The sequence below is a fragment of the Diceros bicornis genome, chromosome 37 (genome assembly GCF_020826845.1).
Source record: "Diceros bicornis minor isolate mBicDic1 chromosome 37, mDicBic1.mat.cur, whole genome shotgun sequence".
NCBI lineage: Eukaryota > Metazoa > Chordata > Mammalia > Perissodactyla > Rhinocerotidae > Diceros > Diceros bicornis.
This window is the reverse complement of record NC_080776.1, coordinates 564,713-578,894: the sequence shown is the minus strand read 5'-3', so window position 1 is coordinate 578,894 and position 14,182 is coordinate 564,713. Positions and strand designations below refer to the sequence as shown.

The following is a 14,182-nucleotide window of genomic DNA, read 5'->3' as shown; positions in this document are numbered from 1 at the left end:
TGATTGGGGGGATTCCAGCATTTATGGTAAGGTTTTAAACATTTATGACAGGGTTCTAAACATTTATAATGGGGATCTAAACTTTTATTATAGGGTTCTAAACATTTATGATGGGATGGGGAAGAAATTTGAACACAACATCTTCCTGAATGATGGTCTCCTCACTTCTGATAAGTGTCTGACTTTTAAGTTCTGGACATGTCCTGGTCCTTTGGTTCCATGAGGAGGAGAATCTTTGGTTCTGCAGTCATTTCAGGTCAATTTTTCTTCTTCTGTGCCTGCTCTGGCTACATGACTATAAATTTTATGAAAGAAAACTTCTTAATCACTCTGTTAATAAGATGGGTTCAGTTGAACTGGTCCAGGAGGGCCCATGGTTAAAAATCCCTGCTTTTTATTGTTCATTCCTCAACCTTGAGGGGTATAGGGGAAATACTGCTCTAGCTTCTTCCTGCTGATAAGGGTTGTAGATTGTTCCATCTCATTGAACCAGACTCTTAGTAAGGTGGTGATTCAGCTGGGCTCTCAAAATTTGGCCTATATTGCATAAGCAAGTAAAAAGGTATTTAATAAGAAGAATTTCTACAGAAACAAAAAGGAAAACAAGGTTAATGGTTGGAGCAAATTATAAACCAGTTTCTGAGTCCAGCGGGCAGCCAGTCAAAAAGATTTTTAGATTCCAGTGTTGAAGCATCTTTTGCAGTTTGAAATATCTCTGATGATATCACAAGGTGTTCAGGTACCTTACTGAGTGGCTTACACAGCAACAGACGTGAATGTCCTTTAAGTTTACATCAAGTTGTCCAACTTCAGTTGCAGAGCTTCTGTAAGGAAAGCAGGTTCAATTCTCAATGATTGCAAATGATAATGGTGGAAAAAATTGAAAATGTTAGGTTGGAGATTTTTTGATAGGTATTTTGGGAGACTAGAAGAATTCGGGATCCAGTCCAGTTTGCAGATAGAAAACAAAAACCTCAAAGACAGTTAACAGAACTAGAGTCTAATATCCATAAATGTCTATTATAGTTTCTACTGAAACATAATTTTTCTCTCCAAAATCACCCTTATTTTTACCAAAGATAGCCAAATTAAGACTCGTTGGTTGGCAAAATAAGTCTAGTTTCAATAAACGTGGCCCAATTATTTACATAAGTATAGCAAGAACAGCAACTGATCATATCGGCTCTTTTAAATCTGCTTTGCTGAAACTTTTCCTTAGCAATCTCAGATTGAACTTTAAAGGCCTCTTGAGGTCAGAAAAACCAAGCCAAGGACTTGTCATAAGATTCCACCTGCAATACCTACAGATTTGGGTGAATTCCTCTCTTCTCTTGAGATTCCCCAAAATATCCTGAGGTTCTTTGCACCTACCAGGGAAGTGATGTTCTTTATTCACCTGATAAGGTTGCTGGGAACCCTGTAATCAAGGTATCGGGCCACTATTTCCAAGTGGCTTTATTCTGTAAAGTCCAATCTTTGTTTCTTAGCTGTCTTGTCATATCTGAGTCTGCATATTTCTCTCAAATATGACACCCCAGTCAACACTTTGGTAATATAACCAATGTTTTGGATTGTGTCCTGTTATAAGGAGAACAGATTCTTATTGAACTTATGCAAATAATTGTATTGTCATGAAAACAATACTCACAATACTCACTAGGAGTTTCCAAATGCTGAAGGGAGCAGGTAGGGACAAAAAAGATAAATGTTTCAAGTCTGCTTACAAATGGATAATTTACCAATGTATATTTTACCAAATTGCTACAAGTCATAGCTGGCTTAAGAGAAAAGAGTAAAAGTTTTCTTTAAATATGAAAAAATAAAACATTAAAAATCAGCAATATGTCAAATAGAAGTTATAAAAGTTATAAACATTCTTATCAGTTTATTCAGTCCCATGTAATCAACTCTTGATCTTTTGTTAGCAGTTTCATGAAATCATCACTTTCTCTATTAGAGTTCTGTAGTTTCTTACCTAGTTCCGTTTTATGATCTGAAAGTTTATCAGAAACCTGTATTCTAGAGTCAGAGTCCTTTCCATGAATGTCTTTGAAGATGAAACATTTACAAAAGCATCAAAGTAAAACAATAACTGTCCATAAATGTCAAAAGACTTATAAATTAAAACTGACAAAGAAATTTGGTTATTTTTGTGACATATACTATTTTAAGATAATAAGTAGAATTATGACTGATAACCAGGACAGATAAGAATTCTAGAAATGTTATATATAATTTTAACAGACATTAATAACAATCATCCACTTAATATCATAGGTCTCTATGAAATAATGCTTAGTTATCCATTTAACCATGGTGACAATTAAAGATTTTTCAGGCCAATGCAGATGAATTAAATAGCTGTGAGAAAACCCTTAGCACCTGTGATTAAAGATCTGATAAAAAAAAAGGAAATTTAATTTGAGAAAATATAAAATCCATACTCTTCTGGTAGACTACTCAAAGGAAAAAAAGGAAATTTCATAATCTCTTTATCAAGAACAGACTAAAAGTTTAAGAAAACTATCTCTTTTAAGAGACAGAAAACAAAATTTTAATTTTTGTAATAGCTTACTTTTTATATTAAAACTCATTTATTTAACTGAACTCATTTTAATCTTAGCTAACTTGGCCATGCACAAAATTCTTTCTTCAAGATTCCTCTTCCACAAACCTCCTATAACTTTCTTTTTACATTCCAAATTTGTCCCATGCCTTCTTTTTTTCCTTGTAGTACTTTAGTACAAATTTACCTTCCTTAACAAAGCAAACAAAACTATTTCCATTCTTCATACCTTCTTTACTGAAAACATACGTCTTACATTTCTTGAATACAAAGACTTTTCCCTTATTAATCTTTAGTAGCTTTAATTATATATAATAATTAGAATTCTTAGCTGTTACAGACCTTAATTTTCAGTAAGAATTAAGCAATTATAAACCGTGTTTTACATTAGCATTATGTGGCTTGGCAACTTTATAAATATTTTTTATAATTTCTAAAAACATGCTACTTCATAATACAATTTTTAATAAAGTACAAGTCATGTTTACTAATAGACCCAAACATCTTTTAGTTTTTTTCTTCTCTGTAATAAGAAGCCAAAAGTAGGTAAACTTAGGCATGTTTAGTAATAATGTTTCAGTATGTTATCTTATTTGAAAATAACCTGGGTGTTCAATGAATTTTTTATAACAACTGCACCTAGCAGAATTTCAATGTTTCAAGTTACCAGAGAGATATTGGAAGTTATCTTAAATATTCATGCCATAACACAAGCATTGTTAAAATGTTCTTCCAATGTGTTTATCTCTTTTTCACCTTTAGTTAGTTTACTCATTCCCAGTAATTATTTAGATTGCCTACAAAACTTCATGAGACATTAGAAATAATTAGCTATCATTTTAAGTTATTATTTTTGCTAACCAGTTTTGTAATAGAGATAACATCACCTTATTTGATCAATTAATCAAATATTGGCTGCATGTCTGTGTCACATCCAATGTTGATAACTCTGAGGACATGCTCATTTTAATCAAACCAACCATCTTAAATTAACTTTCAGTTACCAAAGATTATATCATATTAACTTGAAAGACATTTGGGTTAGCTGCTATTACACTTAGAAATAATTTACATAAGTGCTTACTTTAAGCCAATGGAATAGATGTCTTTAGAAATTATACCATCCAGAGGTAGGTTATCATACACACATATGTATGTATATATATATAAACATACACAGAAACTCCACAGCTATTGTTTTAAAATTACTGTCATGACTCAGGTACAGTAATGCAATGCTCCCTAGTTATGAATCCAAATTTTGTTTTAAGCTTTCTCCTAACACGTGTGGAGAAGACACACAAGATGCTAGATTTTTGGCAAAGTTGCACTTATGGCCATTTTTGTTTCTTTTTTCCTTTTTTATTTTCTTCAGCGTTAGGAATTGGTGATGGGCTAGATAGTTCCCAGAGAGTTTGCAAGCTCTCCGAGATAAGGGAAATAGGTGGAATCTATACTGCCTCTAGAGCTGCATTTCCAGTCTTGCAATGATTTTTTTAATGACAGTTGCTCTTAATTCCTCAGAGATTGTGTTGTAACTTAAATGACACCATAGGTTGATTTACCTGTCCAACTACATCATCCCTAATTTGCTTCTTTCCCTCTGGGTGCTTAGTTTTATTTTAACTTAGGGAAGAAGGCCTGAAAAGAAAATTCCTATCAAGCTCTGAATATCAGCTTCCAGTTTGACCAAATTTCTGATCGTAAGTTGGAAATCCTTTTAAATATCTTGTCATGTTTCAATTGGGATGAGCAGTAACTATACCCGGCGGTATTAAACAGCAGTGTCCCAGAAAATGTCTGAGTCTCGTTAACTCATTGACGTCTTTATTTTTAAGTGCACTTTTAGATGACCTTATCTAATCAGAATTTTCCTTCTAATGGCTTGAGTTTGGTAGGACTCTTAGCTGCAAATGGGAGTGTAACCCACATTTCTGTCTCACCATCTCTGACCATAAAATGGCATGGAACCAAACTTTTGTCTGACTGTATTTGGGGGACCCCCCCCCAACATGATGATTATTAAGCCTAGACTTCAGGACACAAAACAAGTTTGGTAAGATTCTGTAGTTCTTTGTTAACATTTACACCTTCTGGAACTTTTAGGTATTGGAAGATGGTAAACTAGACTTGAAAAAAATTTCTCCATTACCTGGCACTTACAAAGGATCCCCAAAGTGGCCACTGTAATTTAAAATTATCCCAGGTTACCTTGCCAGTTGTTTACTGTTATCCCCATTTTTGAGGGCTTTCCCAAGATGGCCACAACAAACAAGATAATTTCTAAAGAGAGTTTGTTACAATCATCAAGAAAGTCAGTCCACAAACAGCCAATTTTAACAAATAAAACAGTCGGACATACATAAACAAGAACAGACACAGAAATCCAATACTCAGTGACTCTAATACAAGGTATTCTGGGACCCTACTCTAGAGCTCAGGACTCCAACTCCATCGTTTAAGTGTCCCAGTGCCTATAACCCTTTTATACTGTCTCCCTTGAACCCACAACTCTAGCCTTGGGAGTTTAACCCAGCAAAATCCCCCCAGTGGGGCCTCTAAACCACAATCCTGATGACACATTAGATAATTTTAGGCACAAGAACGTTTTAACAGGTTACTTACCCAAAAGTCATCTGATGCTGAAGCTTTTTTCTTCTCCCAAAACAAAAAAGAAGTGCCTTGGGGCCTGGACCCATAGGGGTAAACAGGAATCTGATCAGTCAAGCCACTTAGGGTCAATGAAAAACCCCACACCCTGCTGGGGGTTCCAGAGCCTCAGGCAGGCAGTCACAGGCCCTGGTCCCTTTGTAGTCACCAAACTGTTACCACACAAAGTTGGAGTTCTCTTGGCTGATGTGCATAAACAGCCAATTAATTATGGCATCAGTTTTTGAGGAAGAAATGCCCTTTATTCTGTGAGATCAATCTGCAGGGAAACAGGGGGCATGTGCCCTCAGGTCTATCTCCCAAATTCAGGATGCAGGGAAAAATTAAGAGGTTAGAGAGAACAGCTTGGCACACAGAAACACTGGCTGGGCAGGTTTTGATTGGTGGGCTTCAAGTATTTATGGTTTTAAACATTTATGACAGTGTTCTAAACATTTGTAATGATTGGGGAAGGAAGTTTAACACTAGATCATCTTGAATAAGGGACCCCTCACTTTTGATGAGTCCAAATTGCAAGTTTTGTATTGGTATTGACTGGTATTGTCAGTCTTTTGGTTCTGTGGGGAGGAGGATCCATGGTTCTATGGATATCATGTATACTCAAGTGCTTGCCATGATTTTTCAGAGTGGGGAAAGAGAGCTATCTCTCTTTTCTCATTGATTTGATAGAAATTCTTTGTATATATATTAAATTTTGTGTAAGATTCGTTCCTGAAATAACATGGTGCCAAATCTCCCTTCCTTCCAGCTTCTAAGGATCGCCTTCCCAAAGCAGGTTTTGCACAGGGCCATGTAGGGCCTTGAGAGAGACTCTCACTCACAAGTGTTAGAGAAGGCACTTCCTTATCCTAGTTTGTAAGTAGATGGTAAGACACATCTTTGGATCTAGTGTCAATCATGACTACAGCTGAGTTAGACTATGGATACTACCCATTCCTGGAAATAACTTCGTGCCCAATCTCTCTTCCTTCCAACTCATAAGGACCAGCTTCCTCAACCAGGTTTGGAACATGGTTTGGAACATTCATTTGAGAACTGTCTGATCCCTGCTTCTAATTAGATGTATAAGAGCACATTTGTATATGAGAGGCATTCATTACTACAGCTGATCTACCCATTCCTGGAAATAACTTCGTGCCCAGTCTCTCTTCTTTCCAGCTCATAAATATCACAAACCTAAGCCAGCTTTGGAATATATTGCCATTTCCGGCCTTGAGAAGGCATCTCACATTTCTTTGAGAAGGCAGTTTCTGATCCCTGCCACTTTCTGATACCTGCTTCTAAGTAGATGTCCAGGAACAAGTTTCTATATAAGTGGCAATCACTACTACAGAAATTCTAGAAATAAGACTCATTCCTGGAAATAACTTCATGCCAAATCTCTCTTCCTTCCAGCTAGTAAAGACCACCTTCTCAACCACATTTGGAACATATTGCCATTTTGGGCCTTGAGAAGAAGTCTCATAGTCCTTTCAGCTCCTAAGGATCGTCTTCCTAAATCAGGTTTTGTGCAGTGCCATGAAGGGCCTTGAAAGAGAATGTCAATCACATGCCTTTGAGAAGGCACTTTCTTATCCTGGCTTGTAAGTAGATGGTAGGTAGCCATCTTTGTATCTGAGTGGCAATCATTACTACAGCTGAGTTAATCTATAAATAAAACCCATTCCTGGAAGTAACATCATGCCCAATCTCACTTCCTTCAAGCTCCTAAGGATCACCTTCCTAAAACAGGTTTGGAAATAGGACCGTGAGTGCCTCGAGACAGAATCTTACTCACAAGCCAAGGAGAAGGCACTTTGTCATACCAAGTTCTAAGTTGATGGTTAGGAACTTGTTTGTATCTGGGTGGAAAGCATTACTACAGCTGAGATAAACTAAGTATAACACCCATTCCTGCAAATAGCTTCATGCCCAATCTCCTTTCCTTTCAGCTCCTAAGGATCACCTTCCCAAAGCAGGTTTGGAAACATGACCGTGTAGTGCCTTGAGACAGAATCTCACTAACAAGCCATAGAGAACCCACTTTCTGATACCAGATTCTAAGTAGATGGTGAGCAACATGTTTGTATCTGAGTGGCAAGCACTACTACAACCTAGCTAAACTAGGTATAACAACAATTCCTGGAACTAACCTTGTGCCCAACTTCCTTCCTTCCACATCCTAAAGATCCCTTTTCTCTATTTTTTAAAAATTTTTTTTGTGAGGAGGATCAGCCCTGAGCTACCATCCATGCTAATCCTCCTCTTTTTTTTTTTTTTTTGCTGAGGAAGACCAGCCCTGAGCTAACATGTATTGCCAAACCTCCCCCTTTTTTTTCCCTTTTTCTCCCCAAAGCCCCAGTAGATAGTTGTATGTCATAGTTGCACATCCTTCTAGTTGCTGTATGTGGGACACCACCTCAGCATGGCTAGACAAGCAGTGCCTCAGTGCACGCCCAGGATCTGAACCCAAGCCACCAGTAGCAGAGCGTGAGCACTTAACTGCTAAACCACAGGGCCAGCCCCTCGAAGATAATTTTTTAATCCAAGCTGAAGTGCTTAGTCTCCACAGTACCTTGCCTCTGCATGGATTAGAATCTCACCCTTTTGATCTGAGTTTCTGTGATATTGTGATTTATAGTAAGAAATTTGAATTTTGTCTTGATCATTCCTCATTTCTGACACAGTGTTCCTAAAACTCTTGGAATTTACTCAGTGATTAGAGCTATAAAGATGTCTTTTGCTATGTAAATGAGGTGACATTTAGAAAGTACCTAGCTTATCTAAGGATGAAGGATGGTTGCCAGGGGAATCAATTGTGTAATTAGAGGTTTGAAACTTTCAGTCTCAATCCCAGGACCACCAGGATGAGGAGAGCAGCTGGAGATTGAGTTCAATTACCAATGGCTGATGATTTAATCAATCACGCCTATGCAATGGAGCCTCCATAAAACCCCCAAAGCACTGGGTTCAGAGAGCTTCCAGATAAGGGAACCAGAATGCATTCCAGATGCAGAGCCCCAAACTCCATGGGGACAGAAAGTGTTCTGTTCAGCTCCCTTTCAGATCTCACCCTAAATATTGCTTGCTCTGGCTGTACAGTCATATTCTTTAACATTATTTGTAATAAACAGGTAATCTAGTAAGAAAACCAGTTTCCTGAGTTTTCTGAGCCACTCTAGCAGATTAATGAAACCTGAGGAGGAGCTTGTGGGAACCTCAGATTTATAGCCCACAAATAAGAAGCAATTCCATGCAATCTTCCAAGACTGAATCATGAAGAAATAGCTATGGACAGACTAAATACTAGTAAGGAGATTAAAACAGAATCAAAAACCTCCTAAAAAACAAAAGTCCAGGACCTGATGGCATTACTGGTAAATTGCACCAAACATTGAAAGAAGATTTAATACGTATTCTTCTCAAATTCTTTCAAAATTTGAAGAGGAGGGATTACTTCCTAATTCGTTTTATAAGACCAACATGACCCTAATACTAAAACCAGACAAGGACGACACAAAAAATGGAAATTACAGGACAATATATCTAAAGAACAAAAATGCAAATACTCTCATTCAAATATTAGCAAAACTGAATAGAACAAAATATTAAAAGAATTATACACCATGATCAAATGGGACTTGTTCCAGGGATCCAAGGATGTTCTACATCCACAAATCAACCAAAGTGATACACCATATTAAAAAATAAAGGATAAAAATTATATGATCTTCTCAATAGATGCAGAAAAAGCATTTGACACATTTAAAATCAATTTGTGATAAAAATTCTCAACAAAATGGGTATAGAAGGAAGATACCTCACAATAATAGAGGCCATATATCACAAATCCACTGATAATAGTTCACTCAACAGTGAAAAGCTGAAAGCTATCCCTCTAAGATCAGGAAGAAGACAAGAATGCCCACTGTCATTGACATTGGTCTTAGCAGTATCTTTTTGAATCTCATGTCTCCAGAGGCAAGGGATGCAAAAGCAATAATAAACACATTGGACTACAAGAAACTACAAAGCTGCACAGCACAAGAAACCATCAACAAAGTGAAAACATAACCTACTGAATGGGAGAAAATACTCTTGTTGTATATCCAGTGAGGAGTTAATATCTGAAATATATAAATAATTCATATAACTCAACAACAAAAACAAACTGATGAAAAAATGGGGAGAGAATCTGAATGACATTTTTCCAAAGAAGACACAAGATGTTGAACAGGCGCATAAAAATATATTCAACATCACTAATTATTAAGAAAATGCAAATCAAATCACAATGAGATATCATCTCACGCCTGTTAGAATGGCTATTATCAAAAAGACAAGAAATAACAAGTGTTGGATAGGATGTGCAGAAAAGGGAACTCTTGGACACTGTCGGTTAAAATGTAATTTTGTGCAGCCACTATGGAAAACAGTAAGCAGATTCCTCAAGAAATTAAGAATAAAACATAAGTCCAGCTCTTCCACTTCTGGGTAGCTTTACAAAGAATACAAAAACACTAATTTGAATAGATATATGCACCCCTATGTTCAGAGCAGCCTTATTTACAATAGCCAAGCTATGGAAACAACCTAAGTGTCCATTGATGGATGAATGGACACAGAAGATATGGTATATATATATATATATATACACAGTGGCATACTACTCAGCCATAAAAAAGATGAAATGTTACCATTTGCTACAACATGGCTGGATCTTGAGGGTAACATGTAACAAGAGATTTTTAGATATTGAGGTACATGGGGTAATTATTCAGGTTCAAAACTGATTCAGCATGGGCGTGTGGCCTGTGTGCTTGCATGAGGTCTCACACTCAGAAAGACTCCTTGCTTGCTTTAAGATTCTGTAGTTGAAATCTTAAAATTCATAATTTTATCTCTGAGTATGCATGTGAGCAGAAGATCTAGGCGGATGACAGCATTAGCAGGTAGATTTGGTCCAGCAACAGCACCTACACATGGGGGCTCAGGCAGCATGTACATGGAGAAATTGGCCTGGCCTCCCCATATGCACACACACATCTTTATTCAAAGCATGACAGGACCCCAAAGGCACTGGCTGGGTTGGGACATGGAACTAAATTGGTGGTGGTGATGTCAACAGCAGCTGCAGATGGAGAACAGTGGTGGAAGTGGCCACTCCCTAGAAGAGAGAAGGATCTCTGCCTGGCAGCACTAATAAGCCACGATGGGGGCAGGGGATGACTTATCCTTCCATCCCAGAGACCCTCTCTGTGTCATCTACAAAATTATTAACTATCTCACCTGATTGCCAGGACAGGAAATGCTAGGGAAATTAGGTAGTAAACTTTGTCACAAAATTATTTTAAATAAAAGTGTACACACAGTCATTGCAATAAAGCATATCAGGGAGTCATTAGAATTCGTCTGCAACATTGCAAAGAAAATATTCACAGACAGAAATACAAATAAAAGTTAAAGATAATAATTTAACAATTTAAAAATTAATATGAAAGATAATTAATGGAAAAGAACACTCCTTTCATATGAAGTTTCAGAAACTCATTATTAACAAAAGAGAAAAACATTAACATCATTTTAACATGTAATTGAAAATATGACGATAAAATGAATAAACAGGCATTTGAAAAATGAAGCCACTTCCTGTTTCTCATACAAAGTCCACAAACGACCTGAAATTTGAGAGGAATCATTAAAATGCCATTGATTAAATTTATATTTAAAATTAAATTCAGATTTACAAGAAATTGATAGGTTGAAATTTAGTCATAAGAGAAATCTTTTTAATTAATCTCCTTGAGAATTATTAGCTTTACATATATTTACAAAGTAATTTTGTCCAGACATTAGTGATTTTCTTCTCCTCTTGGTTGATTTTAGTCCTTGCACTCTAAGCATAAAATAATATTTTTAATTACTACATACTGATTAATAAATTTATAACCAAGTCCTGGGTACACATGCAGAAAGCTTTGTCTACATTTTCACAGCACAGATTCTCTGAATCACTCTTCTCAGGGCCCCCATCACCTCTCTGTTTCTCAGGCTGTAGATGATGGGGTTGAGCATTGGGGTCAAGATGGTGTAGAAGACAGCCAGAACCTTGTCCTCTGTTGGAGATCGGAGGAATCTTGGGCGTAGATAAGTGTAAACAAAGGGAGCATAATAGAAAGTCACCACAGTCAGGTGGGTGCTACAGGTCGAATAGGCCTTCTTCCTCCCTTCTGCTGACTGCGTGTGGTAGACAGCAAGGAGAACCCGGCCATAGGAACATGCAATGCCAATAAAAGGAAACACAAGGAAGAGAGTGGTGCTCATAAACACTGTGTACTCATAAACCCAGGTATCCACGCAGGCCGGGGTCAACATGGCTGGGACATCACAGAAGAAATGGTTAATGGCCCTGGATCGACAGTAAGGGATTTGGAGGGCATAAGCAGTGTGGGCACAGGAGTTGATAGAGGCCATTGTCCAAGATCCTGTTATCATCAGCACACACACTCTTTTGTTTATACGAATGGGATAGTGGAGAGGAAAGCAAATAGCCACATAATGATCAAAGGCCATAGAAGTCAAGAGAAAGGCTTCAGCAATTGCTAAAGTTAAGAAGAAGAAGCTCTGAATCCAACACCCAAAGAAGGAGATAGATGTATTTCCAAACAGAAAATTGAAAGCCATTTTGGGGACAATGGTAGAGATGTAGTTCAGGTCCATGAGAGAGAGCTGACTAAGGAGGAAATACATGGGTGTGTGCAGATGGGTGTCCAGGAGGATGAGAAGGATCATGGACAGATTGCCACACAGAGCCATTAGGAAAATGAGAACAGTGAGAATGAACAGGGACAGTCCAATTCTTGATGGTGGAAACAATCCCAATAAGATGAAATCAGTTGATGTTTGATTAGAATTTTCCATGGGGCATTGATATGATTTTCCTAGAGGCAAAAACAACAGTAAATTAATATAAAAGTATAAGCTATTTTTAACATTATTTTAGTCAGATTATGTAGTATTTAAAATTATATAACTCTTAAATGAAGAGCTGAACTTATCAGTTTTGGAAAACAGAAAGCTTATTTTCTGACCCAGTGATTAAAATTTGAATATGCAAACATTTATGGCCAAAGTGTTTTCTAAGAAATCCGTAAAGTTATTTAAAAAAAAAAAAGTTTTCAGATGGAGAAGGTCAAATATCTTATGACTGCACTGATTAAGTAGTAGATAATAACAACAGCAAACAAACACCCGGAGACAGAGATTGGATAGATGGTTACAAGAGGGGAAAGGGGGAGGGAGGAGGTTGAAACGGATAATTAGGCACATGTGTGTGGTGATGGATTTTAATTAGTATTTGGGTGGTGAACATGAGAACATGATGTAATCCATGCAGAAATAGAAATATGATGATATACACCTGAAATTTATACAATGTTATAAACTAATGTTACTGCAATAAAGAAACAAAAAAACAAAAAACAAAAAACAGTTTTATTATGACTTCATAGGGATAAGTATGATTTACTGCCCTTCACAAACTCAGGTATCATCAAAATCAGATATATTCAAAACATATGAATAGAAAATTTATGTAAATCCATAGATTATACAGTTTTAGTATCAATAAATGTTTATGACCCTTAAGGGATGATTTTTCTTTCATATTCAAGCCCTAAAACTTACCCTTAAAATTGCAGTAGCCTATCAGTTCACATTGAGGACCTATATTTCTTAAGTCTTCCTTGCACAATTACGTCAAATCAATTTTTCTTGAAGCCAGGTAACATTATTTGGTTCCTCTGTTCTGAAATATAGCATGAAACCTTATTGTCAAGTACCACTTACACGAAGTCTTTCTCTTCTGCCTCCTCACTCAGGTTCTGAACGCTGCAGTAAAAGGAGACCATTTACTTCAACATCTATATACCGTGCTCATTGTGGCTTTCATGACTCTGCTCAGGATCTCCCAAATAGCATGTCTTCTGTCTCTCTGCTTCTCTGACATGTATGTAATATTATGCACTGCTTTATGACATTGTCTTACTCATTCATTTTTTCCCTTTTATTTTCCTGTATTTAATATTATTTCCAATTCTAGATAAGTGTGTGAATTTAAGCATACTATTTATCATCTCTCCCTCTTAAAACTGAATTCTTATGATAATAAAGAAATAGATATGTTATAAATTAAAAGACAGTGGGTGAGCAAAAGGCAGAGTGAGAGATGAAATAGTTCAGGACTTTGGAAAGAAGGAATTTGGGTAGAGAAATGGTAAATTACTTAAATGGAAAATAGGAAATGGCACCCTGAGGGTCTTCTTCATGGAGAGAGGAGGAGGAATTCTCCTTCAGAGACATCATAAGTGAACATGCTCTACACAGTATGTAGGGTTTTAGTCTTAAATATTATTCTAGACCCCAATGTTACCAGACTTTTAAAGAAGTTTCCAACATGAAAGAGGAAGATGCACAAATGAGTACAAATACACACACAAAAACACATACTTATTAACCCACACTCTGCACAAATATAAAGTAAGTTATGTATGGCTGGAAAAATGCAGAAAGAGAATGCATTTTTATGAAACAAGCTTCTTATTTTCAAAGAAGTATGAGATATTATTAATCCACAAAATAAATATTATTAGATATATAAAAATAAGTGTCAAGTAAGAAGAAAGTCTTTTGCAAATTAAAAAAAAAACTGAATAAAAAATTAAGTGAAAGTTTCAAAGACAAAGTGAAAAAAATCTACCAGAATTTAAAAGAAAACAACAGCAACAACATAAAAAGAGTGCCATTTTGAACAGAACTCAGAAAAGTAAATGAGAAATATTTTATTGAAAGATATTTTCTTGAAAATTCTAAATGTCTTCTTGAAAGCATTTTCTGAAAATTGTCAATATTGCCAACAAATTTACGGCCCTAAAAGCACCTAGATATAGAAAATAGCGCTAATAATGA

At 36.4% G+C, this 14,182-nt stretch overlaps 1 protein-coding gene across 1 annotated transcript; it reads right to left on the bottom strand.

Moving 5' to 3' along the window:
* Positions 1-11,197: 11,197 nt before the first annotated feature.
* Positions 11,198-12,136, bottom strand: LOC131398981 (olfactory receptor 2L2-like). Its single transcript, XM_058532872.1, has one exon. The coding sequence runs from the start codon at positions 12,134-12,136 to the stop codon at positions 11,198-11,200; it is 939 nt and encodes a 312-aa protein (XP_058388855.1).
* Positions 12,137-14,182: the final 2,046 nt, after the last annotated feature.